This window comes from Danio rerio, chromosome 21, assembly GCF_049306965.1.
Source record: "Danio rerio strain Tuebingen ecotype United States chromosome 21, GRCz12tu, whole genome shotgun sequence".
NCBI classification, from domain to species: Eukaryota; Metazoa; Chordata; class Actinopteri; order Cypriniformes; family Danionidae; genus Danio; species Danio rerio.
In genome coordinates, this window is record NC_133196.1 from 864,826 (window position 1) to 892,500 (window position 27,675).

The following is a 27,675-nucleotide window of genomic DNA, read 5'->3' on the forward strand; positions in this document are numbered from 1 at the left end:
GAAAAGATCCTGGATCATGTCAAATCGTCAATATCCAAATCCAGCTAACTGAGTAATCCACGTACGAAGAACAGACCCCAGCACTTTAGTTTGTTTTTTTACTCAAATTGCATGATTTATCTTGCAATTCTGCTCTTTTCCCCCTCAGAATTGCAAGTTATTTGCAAGAATTGTAGATTTCTGTGTTTGCATCTCACAATTCAGCTTTTTTCCCCTCTTAGATATGGCCACAGCCATGTCATCCTGCAGCCCAAGAGCCTGGTCATTACCTGGTTGGTAGACCACATGGGAGAACAGGGCTGCTGTTGGAAGTGGTGTTAGAGAGGCCAGCAGGGGGCGCTCGACCTGCGGTCTGTGTGAGTCCTAATGCCCCAGTATAGTGAAGGGGACACTATAGAGTGGAGGAACTATGACGTCACATTGTAGGCTAATCGGCTGCTAGCATAAAACTGGTTCCCTTGTGAAAATCCCTATAGGATTTCCCCATAGGCTTTTCGAATAATCAGCTCTGTGTTCAAACACTGTTCATTACACTTACACGTTTTGTCCAGCCGGATAATCGTCACATGGAAATACAACTTTGAGCACTTTAGGATCTTTAATACAAACGCAAGAACAGAAAAGCTAACATTAGGCTATAAACGGACTACACTGCCCTCAGGGCGCTCGCCTGTGACATCAACACTGCCCTGCAACAGACAACTCTTCTAGCTTATTTTAAAAAAAAAAGGATTGTCCATGACAGAGTTAATCTCTCTGTTTATTATATTATAATGTACACTAGATATTATAAACAAATAAATATGCACAAACACATCTGTATAGACCTATTTTTAATTTGCAGTTTGCCATTTTCACTTTCCCCCTTTTTAATTCCATGGTTAAATCACACAGTTGTTTCCCCCTCAGAGCTGTTTCTATTGCTGACCTCTGCCTTTTCTCCTCAGTATTCAGATGTTTATTGTTCTCACTGTCCATCTCACCATTCGGCATGTTTTTAAAGAATTCCAAGTTTACATTTTACAATTTCGTTGTGAGCTGTAGAGTTCAAATCTGACGTGTCTCTGAATGCCACAAACATTATATGATCACTGACGTGCCGCTGTGGTCAAAGTTCTGGAGTGTGTGTGGATTAACTGATGATCAAAGTCTGGAGGTGCAGAGACGCTCCTGTCCATCCCATAATCCCACAGACGTCCTTCACCAGACAACCCGTCCTTCACCAATGACAGCAGAGCACTGGCTGATTTCCTGGAGTCTGCCCGGTGATTCCACACACACAACAGACATGCACACCTTTACTTACACAAACACACACACACACACACACACACACTGAAACACACACACTCTTTCTCACACACACACTCACACACAAATAAACATGGACACAACAGACACACCCTCTCTCATAGACTGAAACATACAATCTCTCACACACACACACACACACAACAGACATACACAAACTCTTTCTCACACACACTCACACTCTCACACAAACAACAGACACACCCTCTCTCACTCTCTCACACACACACTCTCTCACTCACACACACACTTTCTCTCTCTCACACACACACACACACACACACACATTGAAACACACACACTCTCTCTCACACACACACCACAAACACACACTCACACTTTCTCTCTCACACAGACACACACACACACACACACACACACGCTCTTTTGTCATAGGTGGAATGTGTTGCTATGGAGCGTCGGCCAATGGAATGCTGCTCCAGAAGGCTCGGCTGGACAAAAGCCTTGATGCGGCTCTTTCTGTGGGTCTTTTTGTCTTTTCTCTCGGTGGTTCCAGCAAACAGCAGACAACAGACACACACAGGAGACTCATTACTGAAACCTGACCAAACAGCACACACACACACACACACACACACACACATACACACACACAGATTTATCAGATCAACCACAAGATTCAACAAGTCATTCTGAAGTGTTCCACTGCATTTATTCCATGAAAAGTCCTCATGTGGACCCGCATGGTGTATAAATACAGCTCAATACTATTTTTATTTTTATTTGCTTGTTTATTTTACAGGGACAATACACTTGACATTGTTATAAAAAGATAACCGATGTTGTGTACATAGGACATATAGCATAAAGCTAATTTGCAGCCCTCGTCCCTGGTTAGGCTTTACATTATAAAAAAGAAAAATAATAATACTAATAATAATAAAGAAAACCGGCAAGAATAAAACACAATACAGCAAACATGTTATATAATATATTCACCCTTCTGTTACATTTCCATTCATTTTTAAATAAATATTATTAAGTTCTGTTTAACAGAGATTTCTTCAACACTAAAATCTATTTCTAATTACTCATTTTTTTGTTTTTGATAATGTAATAGTCTACAGTTGCTATGCCAACACAACAACCACAGTAATTGATCTGTTGTGGTGATTCTACAGTTGCTATGGTAACACAACAACCACAGTAATTGATCTGTTTTGGTGATTCTACAGTTGCTATGGTAACACAACAACTACAGTAATTGATCTGTTGTGGTGATTCTACAGTTGCTATGGTAACACAACAACTACAGTAATTGATCTGTTGTGGTGATTCTACAGTTGCTATGGTAACACAACAACTACAGTAATTGATCCGTTGTGGTGATTCTACAGTTGCTATGGTAACATAACTATAGTAACTGATCTGTTTTAATGATTCTACAGGTAACACAACAACTACAGTAACTGATCTGTTGTGATTCTACAGTTGCTATGGTAACACAACAACCACAGTAATTGATCTGTTGTGGTGACTTTACTGTTGCCATGGTAACACAACAACTATAGTAACTGATCTGTTGTGGTGATTCTACAGTTGCTACGGTAACACAACTATAGTAACTGACCTGTTGTAATTATTCTACAGTTGCTATGGTAACACAACAACCACAGTAATTGTTCTGTTGCGGTGATTCTACAGTTGCCATGGTAACACTAACACAACTATAGTAACTGATCTGTTGTGGTGATTCTATAGTTGCTATGCCAACACATCAACCACAGTAATTGATCTGTTGTGTTGATTCAACAGTTGCTATGGTAACATGACAACTACAGTAATAGTTTGCTACAACTATAGGATATGTTATACACAGTAAATCAAGGGTCTCAAACTGTCGGCCTGCTGGCCATTTGTGCCCCCCCCCCTCCTCCTTCCATCAGCCTGCAACTGACGTCAAAAATTTAACAAGATTCGGCTCAACAAAACATCTTTTTGACTCGCCATTATTGTTATGCAGTCGCATATACACTTGTGGTTTTGACCCCCGCCTGCTGGACATTAAAAGTACTGTACTGTATGTTTGAGTTACTTTCGGTTTCTCTCAGCGTGTGGCCGAGAGTAACGCACATGCAGATTAATTCTGTGCCTGATTTAAACGTTGAAATGTATGTCTTTAAGTGCTCTATTTTTACTAAAGCTCTAATTTTGTTAATATTCAAGTGTCATTTATACCACCTGTATACCTGTATATATATATATATATATATATATATATATATATATATATATATATATATATATATATATATATATATATATATATATATATATATATATATATCAATCATGTTTTACAAAAGAAAGATATTGAGAAGAACAATTGCCAGTGAAGTCACTAAAGTTACCCAAACTGCTGTTCTTGCACTATCTGTTAAACTTTTGGTTAAGCAACAACTCATTGGGACAGAATAATAATAAATATTATTATGCCCATTATTAAACTGTAGTATTTTCATAGCAATTTAAACCACCCCTTCAATATGTACAAAAACAGAAAGAATGGGCTTTGACTGCATATACTCTGGCGAAGAGTTACATCAGGTTTCCACTTATTGGTTGCATTTGAATGTTTAAGCGGGCCTCCACTGATAGGGCCCCTCGTCAGAGCCCGCTGCAGTAAATATCTTAAAAACTAAAGTGTACTACAGTATATATTATAGTTTATTATTTCACTATCATTAATACTACATGCTGCAGCATTCTATACCAAAGAGTTGCCAATAATATATGCAATGTAATACACTTTACTATAGTTTAGAAACACAGCAGTGTTCAATATAAATTATTATAGTATTTTTTTCATGCATGTGAGTTAATTCCGTTTCTCTTTTTAGACGTGTAAATTTCTCATAGATGTATCAGAGCTACGTGATATTCAGTAATAATGTTGATTTTGTGAATTCCTGACTGGTTTTGGTTGATTTACTGTAAGTACAGTAGCGTGTCTGTGCGGGCCTCGCAATTATAGCATTAAATCCGCCATTTAAAGCATAAAGTGTGCATTTTTCCGCTGATGTTGTGCAGGGTTCAGCTTGTCTGCTGCAGCTTTCATCTTCAGTGTGTAATTATGAGTGTTTAGGAGAACAGCGCCGCTCACTGGTGTTTATTAGACAGCAGCGACATCCAGCGGACACTTCAGATACTGCAGCCCGAAACACTGCGCATCGGCATCACAACAGGTGCAGAGTATATAAATAAACAGACTGGAGAAGTGTTGTTTTAGTGTCACTGGGGTTATAGTATAATAATATGTTGAATAGATACAGTAGGAAATACAGAAGTTGGCTTCTTTTACAACTTCTCTATTTCCTACTGTATCTATCACATCCAAGCAGGGTGAGCCTAACAACTAATTTACGCGACATATGGAGGAACTTACAAACTAACATGTTAAACAAACAAATATTTACAACTAAGCTAATGAAAATTTGACAACATATTTTGTATAGAAATATAGTAACAAACATAAAAGAGTAATTATCAATAATAAAAGTAAATAAAACAAGTAACGAATAAGCTTCACATCTGTCCTCCCCCGTGATTTTACTCTGAGTTGGTATCGCCGGCTGAAGCGGGAGGTATAAATGTCCACTGCTCCCTTCTGCAATCATTTGCCAGTGACTGGAGATAGCGGAGATAGTTAAAACTCGCGACCAAACAGCCTTCGACGAAACCACTTAGTGTGCTTTTCAAACAAGTAAGAGTGCATCAAGTAAGAGTTAGTGTCGTCTCCCAACGACATAAACCACCAACAGTACAAAACTAACTTTAAATGTTAAGAATGAGTTGGGTTTTAACGCTGAAACACGCCAGACAGCAGATTGATACGTACGTGAAGTGTACGTTTTATTAATGATGAAATGAATTCAGAATTTAGAGTCTGGATTTATATTTAAAATTAAAGCTTTAAAAATTTTAAAGGTGTCATTGGTTTCAATTTTTCAAAGGAAGAGTTAAACTTAAGAGTCACGTTTCTTTGCATCTACAGCCCCGTGATTCCGCCATTTTTGGAGTGAAGGCGATCGGCCGTCGCGATGGCAAGCAGCTGCTTTGTATTTAAATTTAGTATTTTATTTCAAGACGACAATACAACACTTAATGATCAAAATCATCAGCACTTTAAATAGTTTATTATCAAATAATATCAAGACTAATAATATAATATATATTATACAAACACATTAAAATAAGCTCAAAACAAGCTCTCGGAACACCGTCAGCCGGTGATAAACGGGTCTGTTTGTTCATCTTCTGCCGGGTCTCTGTCTGGATGAGTTGTTCCCCCACGGGAATGACACTTTGCGTCAGGTGGGGGTGACGCTCTCGCTCTGCTCAGTCACTTTTTCCATGGTCAATACCTGCCCAAACATCTCTCACTCTTCAGTGGAGTTCAGTGGTGAAGCTTCGATTGGTGGGTGACTGTAAGCCGGGGTCCAGTTCAGTTTCCCTGTGGGCGGCTGATGGGTGTTCTGGAGCTGTAGTGATGATAATGATAATAGCTAGATAACTGCATGTTTTAATCAGTTGGTGTTGGTGTAGACTGCCAAAACACTTTACCCCTGTAAGGTAATCATCAAGTGAATTAAAAACGAATATTTTTTTATAATTTGGCAAAATTCTGCTCTTTTTATCTTTGTATTTTTATCATTTTATTTTTAATATTATATTGTCTTTATAATTAAAGCTGTAGACAAATTCCTGCTTGACATTTTAGAAAATATTTTGTGTAGCTACCCAGTATAAATCAAAGATCACCAAGAACAAACAAACAAAACAACACAAAAACTTGTTACACAGCCCCATAAATGTCCAACTTAAATTTAACTGAATGGTAAATAAAAATGGTGCTCATTTTATTTTTATAAAACATTTTATTTATTTTTTAGTAAAAACAATACCGACATTTAAGAATCCATATTTATATTATGTATTCATTAATTTGACTTGTTTATAAAGGCTATAATTTAACTCATACAACAGTAAGCCGACCTTGGACCGCTACAAGCCGTCTCGTGTGACTGAAGTGCAGTTATTTCCTCGATGTTCGAAGAGTCTGCAAGTTCGTGTATAAAGGGTAGGATTGTGGACATCGATGATGTTAAGCGGATCTTTATTCGATGCGCAGCAGGAAAAAAAAGTCTTTCAGCAGTGCATGTAGCTGATGATAAAGTTAATTAGAGTTTTTGTGCTACCAAATACAGCGCGTGCAATAAACTCACATTCAGTCAGGCGAAATAAAGGTCTCATAGAATGTCAATCAAATTAATCAAGCTCTAGCCACGGATAAAATAACAGGCTATTTTTATTATTTTTAAATTTTAGACGACAAGTTAGTAATTTTTATTACACATGGTTATCCAAGTCAGTGAAATAATAACTTTAATAAATAAAAAATGTTTGTAAGAATGTGGTGGGCCAGTGATTCTCTGCCAGAGACTGCTCTATGGTTTTAGACTAATAAAGTCTGATAGCTAGCGCGCCTCCGCTGAGCTAGTTATGGTAAGTTAGCTTGGCAACCGAGCCGCAACGTCAACACACAGAACAGAATCTGTCGGCACAGTTCAGCACAGTGCGGAGAATTCCAGGCCGAGAACGGATTGTAATCGTACAGCGCCGTTCCAGGCTCAGTGGAGAAACAGCCGTAACCGTACTGAAGTGTACTTAGAACAATTTTGTACGATGGTGGAAAAGCAGGCAGCTGTAGTGTATACTGTTTAATAATCAATTTAAATGCTGTCACAAATAAATAAATAAAAAGCGGCATTAATTTCCGCCCTCTCATGGTAGGTACGCACAGTGCGTACAGCCGTGCGGCTGCAGGTGCCACTGGTATAGTGATTTAAAAACAATTAATAATAGACAGAATATGGTATGAGGACACACTAGGAAACCTCTCAGAACACCCTCAGCGGGTGATGGACTGCTCTGTTTGTTCATTTTCATTTATTTATTGAGTGTAGAAATCTGCTTGTATTCAGTTCGCTGATCAATATCCAATAACAAAACAGTAAAGTTACAATAAGAAATGACTTAAGGATTGAGGACTGTTGGCTTAATCGTCTACATATCAAGTGAAAGACTGTAACTGTTTAAGGGTGCTTTCACACCTACACTTTTGAACGTGTCTCGTTCGCCCAGTTAGCGCGGTTCGTTTGGCATATGTGAACAGGGCAATCGTGCTCTGTTCTGCGCCAAAGTAATCGCTCTGAGATCGCTTGAATGAGGTGGTCTCGGCTCGACTGAAACGAACCCTGGAGCAGTTCGATTGCAGTGAGAAAGCGATTTGATCCGAGCGCGGTTACATCACAGTGTTTTATGGATATGTAATAGGCATACGGCTATATGAAGAGAGAATTATGAGTAGGGCGGGAAGTTTCGCGAGTCTCCGGATGCCCGCAAACGAGTGATGATCTCCCGGTAATCTCGCGTCTCCCTCCCGGTCCTCAAATAGGCATCGTCGCGCACCCTTCTCACCCCTCCCCACTGCATCTCTCCTCAGACACGTCGCGCGCACCCTGTCAATCACCACCAAACCACCACCTCTCCTGACAGCTGAGCGGGACTCTGCAAAATAAACCCTGACACTCTGACCAATGTGAGGAGAGTTTACTCACACGTGACTTGTTTTAGCTCTTTTGGTCCGATTAGAAACTGTGCAGTGTGAAAGCGAACCGCTCCAAGAGCAAAGAGCAACACTGTAACAATCTCTGTTTCAGAACAACTGAATCCATTCACAGGTGTGAACGCAGCCTAAGTCTACTTGAATTCTGATTAATCATTTGACAGATGCTTTGTAATGGAAAGTTTTTTCAGCCTCAAGTTTTCCTGTTTTTCAGCTGGATCTATAGACCTTAAACAGGGTTTCCGCAGGGTCTTAAAAAGGCAAATATTTATAAATCTGAATTTTAGATCTTAAAGGCCCAGTTTCACAAACAGGGCTTAGATTAAGCCAGGACTAGGCCTTAGTTAAATTAGGCTATTTTAGCCACATTCATAAAAATGGCCTTAGAAAAATATATTTCTGTTGTGCACCTGGAGACAAAAAATGACACTGACATATTTGAAGACATCCCACCGCAAGTTATTTTGAGTTGAGACAGCTCAAACATGCAATTTAATCTTGACTAGCCTTAAACCTTGTTTGTGAAACCGGGGAAAAAGTCTTAAATTCGTTGTTTTATGTCTTTAAATATTCTTGCACAGGTCTTATTTTTCTGTTGTCCATGTAACGCTACATCTAAAGCCTGTTTTACACCGCAAGCGTCAGCAGCGCGTGTTTTTTCGGCGTCCATGTTAACAGATTAGAGTTTTTATACTGCACACAGCAGTACGTTGATTACGCTCAATTAAAGTGACAGTGCATTGATAATGACCAAAACACATTGAATGACACATTGAAAACCCTAATAAGTTGACTGAACTAAATTAATTGAGTAAACTCCTCAATTTAATTGAGCAATGGAGTCTCCCAAAACTTGCATATTTAAGTTTAATTAACTTGCGTTTTTTGTAGACTATACTTAAATTGTTCAGTTTACCAAACTTAGTACTACTGACAGACATTTTATTCATATATATATATATATGTGTGTGTGTGTGTGTGTGTGTGTGTGTGTGTGTGTGTGTGTGTGTGTGTGTATACTTTGAAAAAATTCAAACAAAAAAATTAGTAGCCATTTATTCACATTATGATGAATAATTAGACTTGAAGCCATTTGTTTTCTGATTTGAAAAAAAAACCTTGTACTTAAAAGGTTGCACATATTAGAATTTTGCAGTCACGACTACATTTGTGAAAATTATTTTTTTTTCAAAGGATTAATTTAGATTTTGAGCTCGCTACACTTGAAATCTTAAGTTTATGCATTTTCATGGTACATAAGGTAAATTAACTCTTTATTTTAAGTGATAGGACCAAAATGCAAAATTTTAAGTTATGTTCAGTCAGCTTTACATAATTGTTTAAGTAAAGACAACATCAGGGTTTTCAGTGCAGAAAAAAAGTCGCAATTTTACCCAATAAATGCGTTAATAATGTTAACTGACTTGTATATTGTCAATAAAATAAACTTAAATGATTAAAAAACGGCAACAAACATTTATTTAGGCCTGAACTACAAAACCAAATGTAAAACAATTTTAGTATCAGTTTTGCTTAAATTGCACGCTAGTGTTGCAGGAGAGAAGCGTACAGCACTGTATGATCTATGTACTTTCTAAAATAAAGACTTGCAGGTTAAAGAAACAGTATAAGAGGAGGTTGCCGGGGCCCTTGGTGCAGATAAAAAATTTTTTTAAAGTGTATTTGTATATAGAGAGAGATGTAACTAGATAGAATAGACAGAGATAGATTGATCTCTGCAGCAGCTGCCGAAGAGCTGCACGCTGCATACGCAGCAGGTGTGAAAGGCAAACGCCTGCGTGCTGCTTCTGCTCGACATACGTGCTGCTCACGCACGGCTTTCGCTTGTGATGTGAAACAGGCGTAATGCTCATTTAAATTCTTTTTTGTTGTTGTTGCATGGTTTTCGTGGTTTTGTAGTTCTTTATTTCCATAGTCGTACAGTAATTTGTGGTATTAAGCTTAGTTTATACTTCTGCAGCAAGTGATCGGCGTGACCCACAGCGCATGCAGCTGTGCATTTGGAACAGAGGCCAGCTAGTGTGTGCTGTGCAGGTAAACCTCACTCCTCTGACCTCTAAAGGTGCTCTAGCGACAGACGCCAGAGACCATGGTCTTTAGCCTCCTTGGTAGAGCAACCGACTCCCATGCGGAAAATCGGCGGTTCGATTCCAGCTCGGAGTGGATTGGGTGGTGTAGGACCGGCGGGGTTACACATTCATAATTCTGCGTGCTGTTTGTGTTGCTCTGCATTAACTATTCCGAAACACTAGCTGGCAGTAGGTGTTTATGTTCCTCTGTGTCGAGTTTCTTCGCTGGTGTTTTGTTTTTTCTGAACGCTACCGTAATGTGCAAGTCATTCAAACTTGCTTGTCGACGGACATGCAACAACTTTAATCATAAGGTAAAGACAAAACAACAGTTTCTATCCCTCACGAGACTCCACACTTGTAAACACTCGCTTCATCAGGCTCGCGCAGCTCTCACCTCCGCCCACACTCGTCAGCGCTACCAAGCCGACCAATCACAGAGCTTGTGTTACGTGTCGCTGCGACGTGTAGTTACAATTTTTGAGTGGTGAAATTAAGTAACATTATTTTTTTGATAACTGGGAGGGAATATATAAACCTGTCAGTGTACAATATATTGATCCCCAATTTCTAGGCTTTATTGGTGATAATGGACAGTAATGTTGGACCATTTTTAGCTGATCAGTACTTTTTTTGCTTTTTTTATTTTTAAAATTAAATATAATTGTAGAGCAACCCATGTTCTGCTGTCATTAATATTGAACTTTAATAGGTAGAACTGTCCGAGATATGAACAAAAGCAAGTGATGCATCGAAGTTTAATTTAAAAAGTCTTGAATGGTACAAAAAAATCTTTAGAATCATTATAATAAATTATAAAAATAATAAAAACGATTAGTTTAAAAATCTTCAATGATATTAATCATATGACGTAGTTCTGGAAACGTCCTCTTTGTTTATCCGTCTGACTTTACTGTCTGTTTCTTTTGACCGCCCCCTGTCATTTAAAGTAATATCTCAATGTCAAACGCGTCACCTGTAAAATTCTCGTGTGTTTCGTGAGGTGTGTGATGCGGCGCCAGACAAATCTATAAATCCGCCTTAAGCAGGGGCGAACTGGGACAAACATTCAGCCCTGGCACTGTGGCCACACCAGCCCTCACCGACACAGCCCCACTGACGGACACGCACATTCACTACTTATATTGAAGTACAGATGGTGAAATAATATAAGCAGTGCCATATGTAATAGATATTTAAACATTTAATGTATGTGACTGTAATAAAAACAACCCGTATATAACAAATTTATACATACAGTAAAACATGGCGTCTGTATACCCTAAATCTCAGGTCATCTGCTGAAAATGACATTTTAAAATGGACAGGAGTTAAGCTTACCGCTGTTAAACAGTGCAGGTTAATGTCAAAAGCTGTGTGTGAATGGAGTGAAAATTACGTGGTATATTTTCGTTTAAGTATAATATGTATAAGAATTATTCGCCTCCTTTCCCAAATCATGTTGAACAGAACGGGAAATGTTCACAGTATGTCTGATAATATTTGTTCTTCTGGAGAAAGTCTTATTTGTTTCATTCGGGCTAGAATAAAAGCAGTTTTTAATTTTTTAAACACCATTTTAAGGTCAATATTATTAGCCCCTTTAAGCTATATTTTTTCTCGATAATCAACAGAACAAACCATCATTATAAAACACCTTCCCTATAATTACTCTAACCTGCCTAGTTACCCTGATTACCCTAGTGAAGCCTTTACATGTGACTTTAAGCTGTATAGAAGTGTCTTGAAGAATATCTAGTCTAATATTATTCAATGGCGAAGAAAAAAATAAATCAGTTATTAATTATGTTTAGACATGTGTTGAAGAAATCTGCTCTCTGTAAAACAGAAATTGTGGAAAAAATAAACAAGCAATCTAATCATTCAGGGGGGCTAATAATTCTGACTTCAACTGTATATCGAAGTTTATTTTCTGTTTTCTTCTTACCTCCTCTACCGCGCTACTGTCCTCTGTTGCAGCAGCTGAATTTAAACCTTTCGAGAAAATTTTAGTTAATTTTGTGCATTTGGCAGCATTTTCAGAGCCCTTTGTTGCTTTCATCACCACCTTTTCATGATCCATCTCTGACCATTAACACTTACTGTTTGTTTGACATTCTTGCCAGATTTTAATTATGTCCGCGTAACCGCTGATTGGGTCTGATTAGGTCGGCCCATCTCAAAACCAGCTAGCGGTCGTGGTTTGGGCCAAATGCTTAACATTTATTATTATTATTATAATTATCACCATCATATTCACATCTTGCAAGAGATAAATCTGCCTGCATGTAAAAACAATACATATAAAAAAAATAAAAACTGAACGGCCCACATTTAAAAAAGGTCCGGCCCTTCTGGCATTTACCAGAATTGCCAGATGGCCAGTCCACCCCTGGCCTTAAGACGTTTGTTTGTTTGTTTGTTTGTTTGTTTGTTTGTTTGTTTGTTTGTTTGTTTGTTTGTTTGTTTGTTTGTTTGTTTTTTCTTGTAGGTGAATGGTGCATCTAGCCTGTCTTCAGTACTGTTCTGAATACATTTATTATACCGCTCATTTTGTGATTTTTCATGGTCTCTTAATCTGTATGTGTGTTTTTGATATGGTGATATAGCTCTTAAATTTAATACTTAATAGTCTTTAAAAGTGTTAAATTTGACATTATGATATCTGCAGAAACCCTGTTAAACCAAAACCTGTATTGATTTTCCTGTCAAGTAAAGCTGTAGCGGTATAATGTGCCTTACTTTTGTATTGTCCAGTAAAATAAGACCAAAATCATAAAATCTTTCTTAATTGTTTCGTCTTGTGTTCATTTCATTCTTAATTGTCTTTGAAAATCTTACATTTGCTTTAAAGTTAATGGTAATTTTCCCTTCTGTTTTCATATATGATAATGTTTAAGTGTCTTTTTCATAGTTTATAGTCATGTTAATGTAAGCTTTTATTATGATTTCTTATTTTATGTTTATTAAACAAATTTCATACCCAGATTGGATTTTTTTTTGTTCCTATAATGCTCATTTTATACTTGTGGAATGTCTGTATATGTTTTTTATTGAAGTTGTTTGCAATACTGTTTGTTTGTAATGTAGTCAAATGTTTACAAACATTTCAAAATCAAATCAAATCACTTTTATTGTCACATCAGCAGCAGCATGTGAGCTATGATGAGTGAAAAGCTTAGGTGCTGGCTCCAGACAGTTCAAAATACAGATACAGAGCAAATACAACACAGATAGTGCTTAATGATGTCAGAATTTACTGCTATTCTGGAATGGATGTGTGAACGGTCTTTCCCGGAAAAATTCCACAATGTCCTTGCCTGTGTGTGAACAGTGTCTACTTACTGGTAAAGTCGTTCTGGAAATTTTCCGGATGTTTACCGGTCTCCCTGTGTGAAAGGGGCTAATAACATTTAATAATCATATTTAACATTAATTTGGTATTTGAATACTTAATAACAGGGTGACATGGTGACACATTGGGTAGCACAATCACCTCACAGCAAGAAGGTCGCTGGTTCAAGTCCCGGCTTGGTCAGTTGGCATTTCTGTGTGGAGTTTGCATGTTCTCCCCGTGTTGGTGTTGGTTTCCTCCGGGTGCTACGGTTTCCTCCACAGTCCAAACACATGCGCTATAGGGGAATTGAAGTGTAAGGGTGTTTCCCAGTGATGGATTGCAGCAGGAAGGGCATCCGCTGTGTAAAACTTATGCTGGAATAGTTGGTGGTTCATTCCACTGTGGCGACCCCTGATGAATAAAGGAACTGAGCTAAAGGAAAATCACGTGAAATACTTAATGATCTAAACACTTGTGTAATGAAGTTAATAAAGGTTTACCCTAATTACCCTAGTGAAGCCTTTAAATGTCACTTAAAGCTGAACACTAGTGTCTTGAAGAATATCTAGTCTAATATTATGTGCTGTCATCATGGCAAAGAGAAAATAAATCCGTTATTAGGTGAAGTTTATTTCTAAACTAATTTCTTGAGGATCACGTGTTTATGATTGACCAAAGCTGGTCCCGCATTGGCTAACACATGATGCACCAATCGGATGATTCCTAACTCACTATAAATAGTCAGTTTGTGTTGAGAAGTCTCTCCTTTAAAGAGCACTTAAGAAATATTTTTCAAAGAACTACATTTACATTAAAATATGAATTAAAAGTAAAATATAATAGGAGGGCGAGTCATTTTTACCTTTGGCATGGATGATGTAAATAATGTGCAGCCAGAGATTTCATGATCTCAGTAACTCGTGCATGCTGAGTGATTACAGAGTAAGAATTGAGAGAATGCAGTAAAACCCTCAGTGTGTGTTCAGTGATGTGCAGATCGTGAGCTTTGTGACTAAATTACCTGTATATCATTTGCACCAGCAGTTTTTTAACCTCTGCACCAGCAGCAACACAGGGGAGATTTCAGGCCAGAGGAACCAGATGACTGCGTCATCAAAATATGCTGTTATTCTTCAAGTGTTTTATTTGCTTGTAGTCATGCTGATGATTCTCTGAGCTGCCTGTCTGAAAGTTAAACTAAGTTATTAAACTTTATTAAGGAGACTAAATTTCTGTCATCAGCCATCACTGGGAATCACCCATACACTTTTATTCACACACATACATACAGACAATTTCATTCATCTTCTTTTCGGCTTAGTCCCTTTATTAATCAAGGGTCTCCACAGCAGAATGAACCACCAACTTATCCAACATATGTTTTTTATACAGCGGATGCCTCTTCAACTGCAACCTGTCACTGGGAAACACCCATACACACTCATTCACACACACACTCCTACACTATGGTCAGTTTAGTTCATCAATTCCCCTATAGTGCATGTGTTTGGACTGTGGGGGAAACCGAGGAAACCCCCGCCAACATTGGGAGAACATGCAAACTCCACACAGAAACTTCAACTGACCCAGCCGAGACTTGAACCAGCAACATCCTGGCTGTGAGGCAATCTTGCTACCCACTGTGCCATTATTTTTTTATTATTATTGTTAATATATTGTATTCAAATGGCCAAATTCTTACTAAGGACAGTTGATTGTGCTGGGCAGTTTGTTATTTTCCTAATAAATGACAGCAGGCTGATATAGGATGCAACGAATATGTATTTTAAAAATAAGTATATTCACATTTCTTTATTCTAAATCTTTAGGAAATATTTTTGGTAGATCAAAAATTGTGGTTATGATGACCACATCACGACAAGCTGAAAATAGTGCTTAAAATGTCACTAAAATGCAGTAGTTAAATCTCATAACTAAATAGAAAATCAGGCAAATGTGTGCAAAATGTCCACTTTTTGAGAATAAAAAGAATCACCCCTTACACCAGGCTGGCTACGGGCCTGCTTTAGCCACAAACACACAATATATTATTATTACAATGGATAATACACAAACATTATAGGGGTACAGGCCCGTAGCCAGTGGGTGGTTCGGAAGACCCACTCCTCACTGACAAAGGTCCAGAATTTGTCCCATATATGAGCTCATTTGTCCTATTTTGACTGCTATGCCATCATAAATGGTGAATTGAAAAAGGATTTAAGACCAAGCGGAGTCCTCTGTTGTCTGTCGCTTCATTGAATAGCTGAAAGTGCAGTGTTGGCCAATGCTAACCAATATTTTCATTTGACAATCTGACGAAAGTGGTCATCTTTTGCTGCTGTATTGTTTTTAAACAGAGAAAACATTCTACAAGTAACCTTAATTCTAAATCTTGGACCTTATGCTTAAAACAGAAAAGGTGTGAAGGACCAAAAGTGGACCATATTGAAATTGATTTAAAAACCAAGTTGGCGATTGTTGTTATCCATTAATTTTCAAATGTACATTTTTTACAAGAGAGACTAGGAAAACTGTAAAGTTCTACATTATTATAATAATAATAATAATAATTATTATTATTATTATTATTATAACTACTATTACTACTACTTTTAATGTTTTATTTTTCTTTTCAAATAGTCAAACTAAGAAAAGTGCAATTTGTTATTTGGCTATTAAATGACAATAGACTACAGTTTCCAAATGTTTTTCTTTATGATATATGATGCAATAAATATGTATTTTAAAAATAAGTAGTATTTCAAATTTCTTTATTTAAATCTTTAGGAAATATTTTGTATCATACTTAAAATAGTGCTTAAAGTAGTGCTTAAATAGTGCTTAAAATGTCACTAAAATGGGCGAATAACTGCAGAAAGCTCCACTTTTTGAGAAAAAGAACCACTTCTTTAACCTGGCTGGCTACGGGCCAGGGATAGTTTACCACAAAAAAATGAAACTTGAACTATTTACACGCTATTTAAGTGGATATAAACCTTAATGAGGTTTTATTTCTAGTGTTAAATACTTAAGAAGATGTTTTGAAGAATGCTGGAAACCTGTAATCATTGACTTTGATAGTGGAAAAAACAAATACTATATGGCAGTCAATGGTTACAGGTTTCCAACTTTTTTCAAAATATCTTCTTTTGTGCTCAACGGAAGAAAAACTCAAACTTTGTAAGGAGAGAGGAAATGATGACAGAATATCATTGTTTTTTTTTTTTGGTGAACTGATATCAGACAGTACTGTGAAATCAGTTATATATCATCAAACTTAATAAAATCCATCCAATTCAAATGTCCTTATTACTGTCTTACACGTTGAAAAACACCATGCAATCTAATATAATAAACCTAGCAACAGTGCACATGCAGATCTCTTCATAAAGTGCAAGACATGAAAGATTAATCTCCTCTAAAGTTTCTTTTTGTGTGACCTGCAGATGCATAACGCAATCATAACACACACACACACAAACACTCACACCCTTCTTTCAAACGCAAATCTACATTCGCTTCCTCTCAGTAATTTTCCACTCTCAACAAACGCGTCTGTCGAGCCTACTATAGCGAAGGCGATCGGCTCATGAATATTAATGAGGCACGCGATTTGACTGGCTGAAGACGCTCTTCATGAATAATAATCATCTTTGTCACGTGACACTCACCACCCGGTCACGGTAAAGTCTAGATGGGATACAGCTGCGGACACTCACGTTAATAAAGCATGATTTTTGTAACACTGTATAACAATAATTCATATTTGTATATAACTATTAGGGTAGACGTCAATGAAATACGATATAATTGGTAATTTAATAAATAATAATCAGTATAATTACTATTTTTTAGAACTATGAATGTTGGCTTCAGAGTAGACGTGAATAAAATACAATTAATATTTAATTTAATAATTAATTCTCGTTTAATTCCGGCCGCAGCTGTATCCCTTCAAGAAACAGCCGCAATGCCCGGGTAAAGTCTAGATGGGATACAGCTGCGGATACATTAATATAGCATATTTTTTGTGACACGACTACAACAATAATTAATATTTTTACATGACCCTGGGGGTTTTAGGTAAGGGTAGATGTTTATAAATTCAAATTTAATGCGTTTTTTAATAAATAATATTACATTGCTATAAGGGTTGAGTTTAGGGTATATGTAAATAAAGTACTATTAACGGATAATTTGATAAATATTTATCGTAATGATTACTGTTTTAACATTACTATGAGGGTTTGGGAAGGGGAAGACGTTAATAAAAATACAACTAATTGGTAATTTAATAAGTAATACACATAATTCTCGTTAACTTTGGCCGCGGCTGTATCCCTTCTAGCGCTAAACTGTCACCGAAGGCAGCAATGGCAACCTCATGCATATTAATGAGCTCCGCCTTCGCCATAGTAGCGCGTTTGTGTTTTTGTGCGCGTCTCCGCCTCCGCGCTCCACAGACTCACTGCCGACAGCAGCCGAGCGCACAGGCCGCCGTGAAACCTCCCGAGGCCGGATGGTAAAATCCAACCTCCAGCGCATCCTAAACAGTCATTGCTTTGCCCGCGAAAAAGAAGGAAAGAAACAGTGCGAGAGCAGCATCATGGAGGCGCTCAGTTCCAGTATTACCGACAGGATGGCGAGGTGAGACGACAATCCTCTAAAAACAGCCCGTCAACACTCGACCACAGATAAAAACATGCTCGTTTCCGGTTTAACGACAGCATACGCTTATCACTTCGACACTTGTCGTCCTGAATAAGGGTTTAAAAACGGTTTAACGGTGGTCGGTTTCCTCTTGGGGCCTGTAGGCTAACGTTAATGCTAATGCTAACGGCATCTCTTCAGCATATCTGCGACAGCTCTTCAAATCCGCAAACATTCCACACACGAGCATCTAAACGCGTTAAAATCGCCCATCCATCAGTCATGTCGTGTTAACATGTCAAACTTTCATTCATTTCGGTTAAATCCTCTGCTTAGCATCTTCACAATCGAGCGTAGCCCTTTAAACGCGCGTTCACGAGGCCGCTTTGATCTCATAACGATTATACGCGAATTGCTGTATTGTAGATTAATATTAGATTATAAAGGCTCTTGTTCGGTTAAATTGTTTATAATGTGCTCATGTTGTGAGATTTGACGTCGAGGGCCTAGATTTTCACACGTACGTCACATTTTAAAACGCCGTGACGTCACCACATTCGAGGCTTTGATCGCGCCGACGCCACTTTCGGGTGTTAAAGGGGTGTTTCTCCTGATTTTGGCTTATTTTGGTTTTATTGCTAACAATCGAGCGTTATTTTCTGTTTGTCAAATTATTATTAAATCTATATAATTGTAGTCGTGGTTTTACTTTAAATGCATATTTAATATTTCACAGTAACCCATAGGAAAGTCGTGTATTATTTTCTGGAAGTGCAAAATTTTTGTTATGAAACGTCATGACGTCACCATTTTTTGGTTATTATTTTTTCACGTGACCTTGAACCGCATGTTTTTGTTGGTCTTTGTGTGTGAATGTGTGCTGATAGTGCTGATGTTTTCACTCATTAGTGTTTTTGTTAATACGTTAGTAAGAAATTACCGTTGTTCTGTCTGTTTTTCAGCTGTAGCTCTTAATTTCTCATTTTATTTTAAATAATTATTATTTTTATCCTGTTCTACACAGGATTTGTCCAGTCCAACATGTTCTACTATTTTATTTAAATTTGGCACTCACATAATCTATTTCTGATTTGCTTTATTATTGTGTTCACACATGATTGTTTTTAGAAGGATTTATAAATCTATATTGTGTGTATTTATTGTGTTTTGTATTGTCTGAATGACACAGATTGAAGAAAAAGAAACAAAATGCTATTGATTTTTTTTTTTAAATCTAAATAAATTGTTGCATAAAATACAGCAAGCTATTTTCAGGCATATTATAATGAACTAAAACCATAACATTGAAGAGTGGGAAGAGGGGGTGGATGTGCGACACGAAATTCCGGGAGACATAACAAAACGGGATATGAGTCTGAAATATACCGGGAAAAACGGGAGTGTTGGCTGGTGTGGACACAGCTCCCAACCGAACTTTGAGAATAGGTTAACGGTGATAAGAGTCTCGCGTTAACGCCAATAACAGATCACCACTAGATAATAATCCCTGGTTGCATTTTTTACGTTATAAAAATGACAGTGAAGTAAATCTTTTGGAAAGATCTAAAAACAAAATGCTTAAACACTCTTAAAAAAACACTTTGGAAATCACAAAAACTAAAAATAAAGACTAATAAAAACAACTAAAAGTGAATTAAATTTAATTGTAAATTAAATTTTAAAAGACTAAAATAAACTAATAAAATTATTTAAATTAACTGTAAATTTAAAAAAAGACTAAAATAAACTAATAAAATTATTTATATTAACTGTAAATTAAATAAAAAAGACTAAAATAAACTAATAAAATTATTTAAATTAATTGTAAATTAAATTTAAAGACTAAAATAAACTATTAAAATTATTTAAATTAACTGTAAATTAAATTTAAAAAGACTAAAATAAACTAATAAAATTATATAAATTGTAAATTTAATAAAAAAAAACTAAAATAGACAATTATTTTAATTAACTGTAAATTAAATTTAAAGACTAAAATAAACTAATAAAATTATTTAAATTAATTGTAAATTAAATTTAAAAAGACTAAAATAAACTAATAAAATTATATAAATTGTAAATTTAATTAAAAAACTAAAATAGACTAAATGATTTTAATTAACTGTAAATTAAATTTAAAGACTAAAATAAACTAATAAAATTATTTAAATTAATTGTAAATTAAATTTAAAAAGACAAAAATACATTAATAAAATGGTTTAATTCTAAATTAAATTACAAAACTGAAAGTGAATTAAACACTGTTCTAATTAAACACTCTCAAACCTTAAAATAATTTAATAATACATCTAAAAGTGACTTAAGTGTAGTTGTAGGTGAAATCACAAAAGCATTAACTAATGAAAAATGAATGAAGCGTAATTGTAAATGCAAGCTGTGTTTGTCTGGCAGCTGCTGTTTATAATGTGTGTAATTTCTCTTTTTGGCCTTCAGTAAATGAAAATTCTGAGACGTTCACACAGAATGTGTGTGTTTGGAGTAAAGATAAAACTCAAGGTCTTCTGACTTGTTGCAAAGCTGAGTCCTGCATTGTGTGTGTGTGTGTGTGTGTGTGTGTGTGTGTCTGTGTTTACACAGAAAAACAATGAAGTCGAGCAGTGGAATGAAGAAATGTCATGTGGCAAACTGATGAATTGTGCTTTATATTTTTACTTCCTTGATTGTGTGTGTGTGTGTGTGTGTGTGTGTGTGTGTGTGTGTGTGTGTCTATGCAAATGTTAATGTTGGCTTGGAAAAAAGTTTTCACAAAATAGCAAAACTCTTTTTAATTTTCTTTTTTGTCTGTGCTTGTTTTACAGTACACTCTCAGAAATAAAGGTACAGGAGCTGTCACTGGAGCAATACCTTTTCAAAAGGTACATATTTGGGTCCATAATGGAACTCAAAAGTACTTTTTAGGTACATTTGCGCGTTAATAGGTACCTTTAAGCTACCACTGTTGACTCTTTGGGTACAAATATGTATCTTTTTGAAAAGGTATTGCCCCAGTGACAGCTCCTGTACCTTTATTTCTGAGAGTGTACTGTAAAAAAACTCTAAGATGTCTCTGTCAACTAGAGCTGCACCATATTGGAAAAACTGACTTGCAATATTTTATATATGTTGCAACATGAAGTATAATTTCACCTGATGTAATAAACAGGTATATTAGAAAAGAACTCATCATTTCAGATACATTGAGATGATTTTGTAAGGAAGTGCATCTGCAAAAAAATAATAAAACAATCCCAAAATATTGTGAAATACAATAAGAACGGGTTCTCAACGTCTACAAAAAATGTCCAAATGTGAATTTTAATTAAAGTCAAAGGTCTGGAACAAATGATATTACATAACTTGTTTTTAATAATAAACATACAATTAATAATTAACAATTAATATTAATAATTTTAAATGTTTCCTCTTCATTTTGTGTCTGTGGTCCTTTTAATCAAAAATCACTGTTAACGGTAGACTCTTGATCAGAGTATTGTCTTAATCATGTTAAAATCAGAGTATTGGTGTCCATGTAAACCTACATAAAGAGTCAGATGATGTCACAAGCTGGTAAAGACAGTTCATTCCTCACCTTTAAGTTGATTTCATGAGCCCTCACATTTCATAAGTTTGACGTGTTTACTCGCTTACACGCAACTTTTGTAAAGCATCTGCTGCATGTGGCTGTGTCAGAATCCTTGCTTGTAAAATAAAGCCATACTGTAGAACGCTTCGTTTAAGCAAATTAGATGAACGTGATCATGCGTGTTGATGAAGGCATGCGGCGTACTGCACGCTTTGCCTTCTTTAAGCAACAAGAACAAACACCCAACATCGCTGACGGTGTCCATATCCCTCAAAGCTGTTAGAATTAAATGTTTAGAGATTGTGACACAACTCGTACTTATGTGTGTCTTTGATGCACCCCTTGATGCTTCTTACGTTCTTGTCGCAGCACCAGTGGCACCGCAATTAGGCACCGAAATTTCTATGCTGATTCGGCCCAGTGCATACTGCTTACAAAGATGTTTCAGTACCCAACCCTAGTTATTTTATATATTATATGATTATATTATTGTTTTTTTTACTTAACATATCTGCATAACATATGAACATAAATACAGAACTGAAACTGTGACCCGAAAACCAAGCTGAACCATGAGAAGTCTGTAATGCAGCACTCATAGTAGCTGTGTGTGTTCATCTGTCATCATCTAATCATGTTCTAAAGCCGCTGTTGTGTGTGTTTTCTTCACGGCTTGTCTGTATATTTTATTAGGTGTGTGTGTGTTTATCCATCAGGTTCTGTGTATTTTCTCCACAGTCTGTTTGTTGTAGTAGGTGTGTGTGTGTGTGTGTGTGTGTGTGTATTTCATGTTCTAATGCTGCTGTTGTGTGTGTGTGTGTGTGTGTTCTCTCTCCACAGTCTGACTGTATGTTGTAGTAGTACCACTGGTCCAGGGCCTCTGTGGTGCTCCTGATGCCCCTCACCCACCTCTGAAGATCCCAGGTGGGCGAGGGAACGGAGCACGGGATCACCCATCCACAACACAGACGCTGTACTCCGTGAGTATACACTACACACACTACAGAGCATTACTGAAGCTGTCAAAACAAAATTCCAACTTTAAATATTTGACAGATTTATTTATATTGGAGGTGAGCGAGACCTAATGCTGGGAATGGTTGTTGCTTACCTTGCTTGACAGACAACTTGTAGTGTGCGTGTGTGTGTGTTGATGGTGAATGGGCATGCAGTGATGATCTGTGTGCATGTGTGTGTTCGTGCTGATGGTTTATGTGCATGCACTAATGCTGTGTGTGTTCTCAGGACAGGAAGTTGACTGTGACAGAAGAGCCTGCTGGTCCCGGTCGTCCGCAGATCCTGCATTTCCAGAGTCGTCCCGCAGCGGCGCGGCTTATCCAGTGGGAGGCAGTGCTGAGAGGAGATGGCCTGTTTGTGGAGATTCCCTGCGAACCCTTTCCAGACGGCAGCAAGGAGAGGTGCCACACACACACACACACACACTACTGTGATCAACACTGTAGGAGAATAACTGAACTATATAACAACAGATGTACAGCACACGATAGACAAACAGATCAAACACACACAGTGTCAGAATGAGTAAAACATTAGATTTAATGCCTGTGTGAAGTCAAGATGTTTATTGTGCACACATTGTTATTCTTTAGGTGAACAATTAATTTGTGCACTGTAAAAAAACATTTTATTAAAAATATTTGTTTAAATGCATTTCAGTTATGTGAAAAGAAAGCCCCGCCCCCTTCTAAATATTCTGTTTCAGTTGTGTGAAAAGAAAGCCCCGCCCCCTACTCAATATTATGGTTTAGATGTGCAAAACAAAACTCCGCCCCTACTCAATATTCTGTTTGTTTCACAAAAATCCGCCCCTACTCAATATTCTGTTTTCTGTGCAACAATGCCGCGCCACTTCTCAATATTCTGTTTGTGCAAACGCCCATGCTCTATTGTTGCACAAAAGCCCCGCCCCTACTCAATATAAATTTTTTTGTGCAACAATGCCCTTCCCCTTCTCAATATTTTGTTTGTGCAAAAGCCCATACTCAATATTCTGTTTGTTGCACAAAAGCCCCCCCCTACTTAAAATTCAGTTTGTTGTGCAAAAGCACCACTCCCTACTCAATATTCTCTTTCAATTGTGCAAAAAAGCCCTCCCCCTAGTCAATATTCTGTTTTTCAAAAAAAGACCTGCCCCTACTCAATATTCTGTTTGTTTCAAAAAGCCCCACCCCTACTCAATATTCTGTTTTTCAAAAAAGCCCCGCCCCTACTCAATTTTCTGTTACAAAAAAGCCCCACCCCTACTCAATAGTCTGTTTTTCAAAAAAACCGCCCCCACTCAATATTCTTTGTTTAAAAAAAAAAAAAAGCCCAGCCCTACTTAATATTCTGTTTTTCAAAAAAGCCCCGCCCCCACTCAATATTCTGTTTGTTTAAAAAAAGCCCCACCCCTACTCAATAGTCTGTTTTTTAAAAAAACCGCCCCCACTCAATATTCTTTGTTTAAAAAAAAAAAAAAAAAGCCCAGCCCTACTTAATATTCTGTTTTTCAAAAAAGCCCCGCCCCCACTCAATATTCTGTTTGTTTTAAAAAAGCCCCGCCCCTACTCAATATTCTGTGTTACAAAAGAGCTCCACCCCTACTCAATTGTCTTTCAAAAAAGCCCCGCCCCTACTCAATATTCTGTTTGTTTCAAAAAAAGCACCCACCCCTACTCTATATTGTGTTTCAAAAAAAGCCCCGCCCCACTCAATATTCTGTTTGTTTTTTAAAAAGCCCCACCCCTACTCAATATTCTGTGTTACAAAAGAGCTCCACCCCTACTTAGTCTGTTTCAAAAAAGCCCCGCCCCCACTCAATATTCTGTTTGTTTAAAAAAAAGCCCCGCCCCTACTCAATATTCTGTTTCAAAAAAGCCCCGCCCCTACTCAATATTCTGTTTCAAAAAAGCCCTGTCCCCACTCAATATTCTGTTTGTTTTTTTTTTTTAAAATCCCCGCCCCTACTCAATATTCTGTTTGTTTAAAAAAAAACCGCCCCTACTCAATATTCTGTTTGTTTCAAAAAAGCCCCGCCCCTACTCAATAGTCTGTTTGTTTTAAAAAAGCCCCGCGACTACTCATTATTGTTTGTTGCACTAGTAACTTTCAGTTTGTATGGACAATAACATGATTTTCAATAGATAATGACAATAGATTTACATAATTAACATAAACACACATCAAATACAAACAAGCTAAATAATAAAACCAATAACAAATACATACTCTACACTACAGTAAAAACTCTTGCTATAGACTAAACTATAGCTATGGGAAGAAAACTCTTTACAAGGTTTGAGTGATATTTATATATGTGTGTGTGTTTGTGTGTTCGTTCGTTCAGCTTCATCTCTCTGCTGGAGTTTGCTGAAGAGCATCTGAAGGTGGTCAGTGTGTTTGTCTGCTTCTACAAGAACAGGGAGGATCGTGGTGAGTAAAGCACACATCAACACACACCACTGCAGTTTATTAGACAGTGCTGTTCTTAATGTTTACCAGGAGGCTTTTTTATAAAGTGGACTGACTATAGATTTAGTAAAAATGTATGTACTAAATTTAAATACTCACAAAAGCAACAAGAGTAATGAAATAAATGAAATAAACAGTTTACTGGTGATTTTAAGCCTACACTTTTTAGTTAATTCTGTTTATTGGTTTTTATTTAGCTGAATATTTGTAATTGACATAGTTTTGTTTATTGAAAAATCAGGATAACTTGTGTTTGGACATTGCTGAAGATGTGCGTTCTAAGCAGTATTAGGCCAAATGCTTTTCTGTTTAACCCCTTTAGAAATCAACGTTTAATATTATTTTGTTTCATTGCAAAATGATCAGCCCATTTCTGACTGTATTTGTGTTCTGAACGGCTCCTCCCGCTGTCCATCTTCATCATAACATTTAATTAAACTCAAATAAAGCTATTTTAGCCAAAAAGCCTGATAGATTAATTGTTGTGCAATGAAATATAACCTTACTAACCGACGAGGAAACGCGAATGACAGTGCTTTTACACAGTTTATTCATAGAAAGAGCAGCCAGAAAGGGGAAACTGATGGATTTGTGTTGAGTATTAGCATCATTGACCCATAATAATGTACAGTAAGTTACCTATCACTGTCAGTGTATGTTTGTGCTCTTAATAAATGACTGAAAAACAGCTGCGGGTGGAGTATATTGATCGCAGCTGCTCATTTTGTGATCATATCTCAGTTTTGTTCTGTTGATTTGTAATTTCAAATATTCGTAGGAATATCAAAACAAAACCAACTTAGCTCCGCCCCTTTAGCGCCCCTCACACAGCTTGATCCACGCTGGTGTTCCTCCTCTTGGGTTTTAAGTTTTGAAAAAGGAAAAAATTCCACCATCCCGTCTAAACTTTAAGAATAGCTGGTATCAGATTTGCACAGTCCATATGCACTCGCTCGAGAGCTTGACAGAGCCCCTGCGCGTAGCTACAGTTGCTAAGCCATGATTGGTGGGTGGCAGTTGATGGGTGTGGCTTACCGAAGGGTCAATTGACACACACCCAATATGAGATGAGGGATGTTACAGCTACTGACTACAATTATTTTAATGGATCTAATATATGGCCAGTTTAAAGGCTTATGCTTTTCAGTTACCTACTGATTCAGTTATGCCTACTGATGTTTCGCTTTTATATTTTACATCAGGCTATTATTTGTGCATAAACATATCTAGATTTATTAATAAACGCACCGTTTGTTTAAAAACAACATCCTTACGCCTTATTCACACGAGGCTTCAGCGTCAACACTTGATTGAAGGCGTGTCTGAAGTCAGGGCTGAAGCGATCGTCATGGCAGCGTCAGCCAATGAAATTCAGTCAGCAATAGGCCACTGTCTGAGCTGGTGTATTTGCATACAGCGATCTGATTGGCTGACGCTTCCGTTGGCGCTTGAAAAGTTGAGCTAGTCCCAACTTCTGCAGCGAGCAACTCTTCTAAAGCGGCGCCGACGGATCCACAATGCAGTTCGGCAATGCCTGACGTCACCCATTCAAAGTGAATGGGAAGCGTTGACACTGACGCCCCGTGTGAATAGGGCGTTACTGCAAACTTATATGAGTGATATCATTAAATGTTAAGGGGGGCCTTACAATATACCAGAGGAAAAGGGGGTCTCGGGCAAAAAAAATGTTGGGAACCCCTGTTCTAAAGCACAAAACAGCATAACATGTGCAGATATTCAGAATCATGCTCTGTAAACATTCTTGTTTATCTGAAACACAATGCTGAAGTCAGATATTCTGCTGTGGACATGTGCATTATGTGCCGGAACGGCTGTCTTTGTTTAGGTCATTTAACCCGCCCAACGCCAGTTCAGCCAATTAATTTCAGCACCCGGGTTGCCAGATGGTGGAAAACAGCGTATTTCATTCATTTAGTCAGGAAGACTCTGAGTGTGCGTCTTTGACCGAACTGTGACCTCCGGTGGACAGTAGCAGACTCTGAAATGAGACGCAGATTCAGAGTTCCACATGAGGTGATTAATTAGCAAATAATATAAATATTCTGAGCGTAAACATTAGGTGAGCAGCTCATATTGTAACCGGATTTCTTAACAACATACTACATGATGTGTATCTCATCATGATGAGCAGTTTGGCTGTTTGCAGCAGATGAAACAGGACAGAGATGTAAACACAGCACAGAATAGAGCACTCACTGCACTCCAGCACAATGCTGAGCTCTATACTCTAATGAACACAGATCACAGCTCTTGAACAGGATTAATGTAGATGCTGGATCACTGATATGTGTTGCTTTGCAGTTCTAGAGTTCAGTTTCAGACTCTTTATTGTGTTCTGCAGATCTGAGCTGAACTATCTGCTGCTGCTGTCAGTAGTGTGCTGATAATGTCCTGTCAGACTCACATTATCAGTGTTCAACACTGAATACAGCACATGAGCTGAGCTGAGCTGATCAGTGTCAGTGTTCTGCTGTTCAGCTGTGAGGAACAAAAGCCGTTTCTACAACATAAATTTCAGATGTTGATCAGGCCAAAAACTCCCTTTATTATGGGGAATTTT

The 27,675-nt window shown here is 37.3% G+C and overlaps 1 protein-coding gene across 1 annotated transcript in view; it reads left to right on the forward strand.

The window, feature by feature from the left end:
* The first annotated feature begins 17,822 nt into the window (after nucleotides 1-17,822).
* Nucleotides 17,823-27,675, forward strand: part of oaz1b (ornithine decarboxylase antizyme 1b) — an 11,619-nt gene continuing 1,766 nt past the window's right edge. The window contains 4 exon segments of the mRNA NM_194432.3: nucleotides 17,823-18,037; nucleotides 22,464-22,603; nucleotides 22,869-23,041; nucleotides 24,970-25,055. Coding sequence (NP_919413.2) covers nucleotides 17,910-18,037; nucleotides 22,464-22,515; nucleotides 22,517-22,603; nucleotides 22,869-23,041; nucleotides 24,970-25,055 — 526 coding nt within the window. The 5' untranslated portion in view covers nucleotides 17,823-17,909.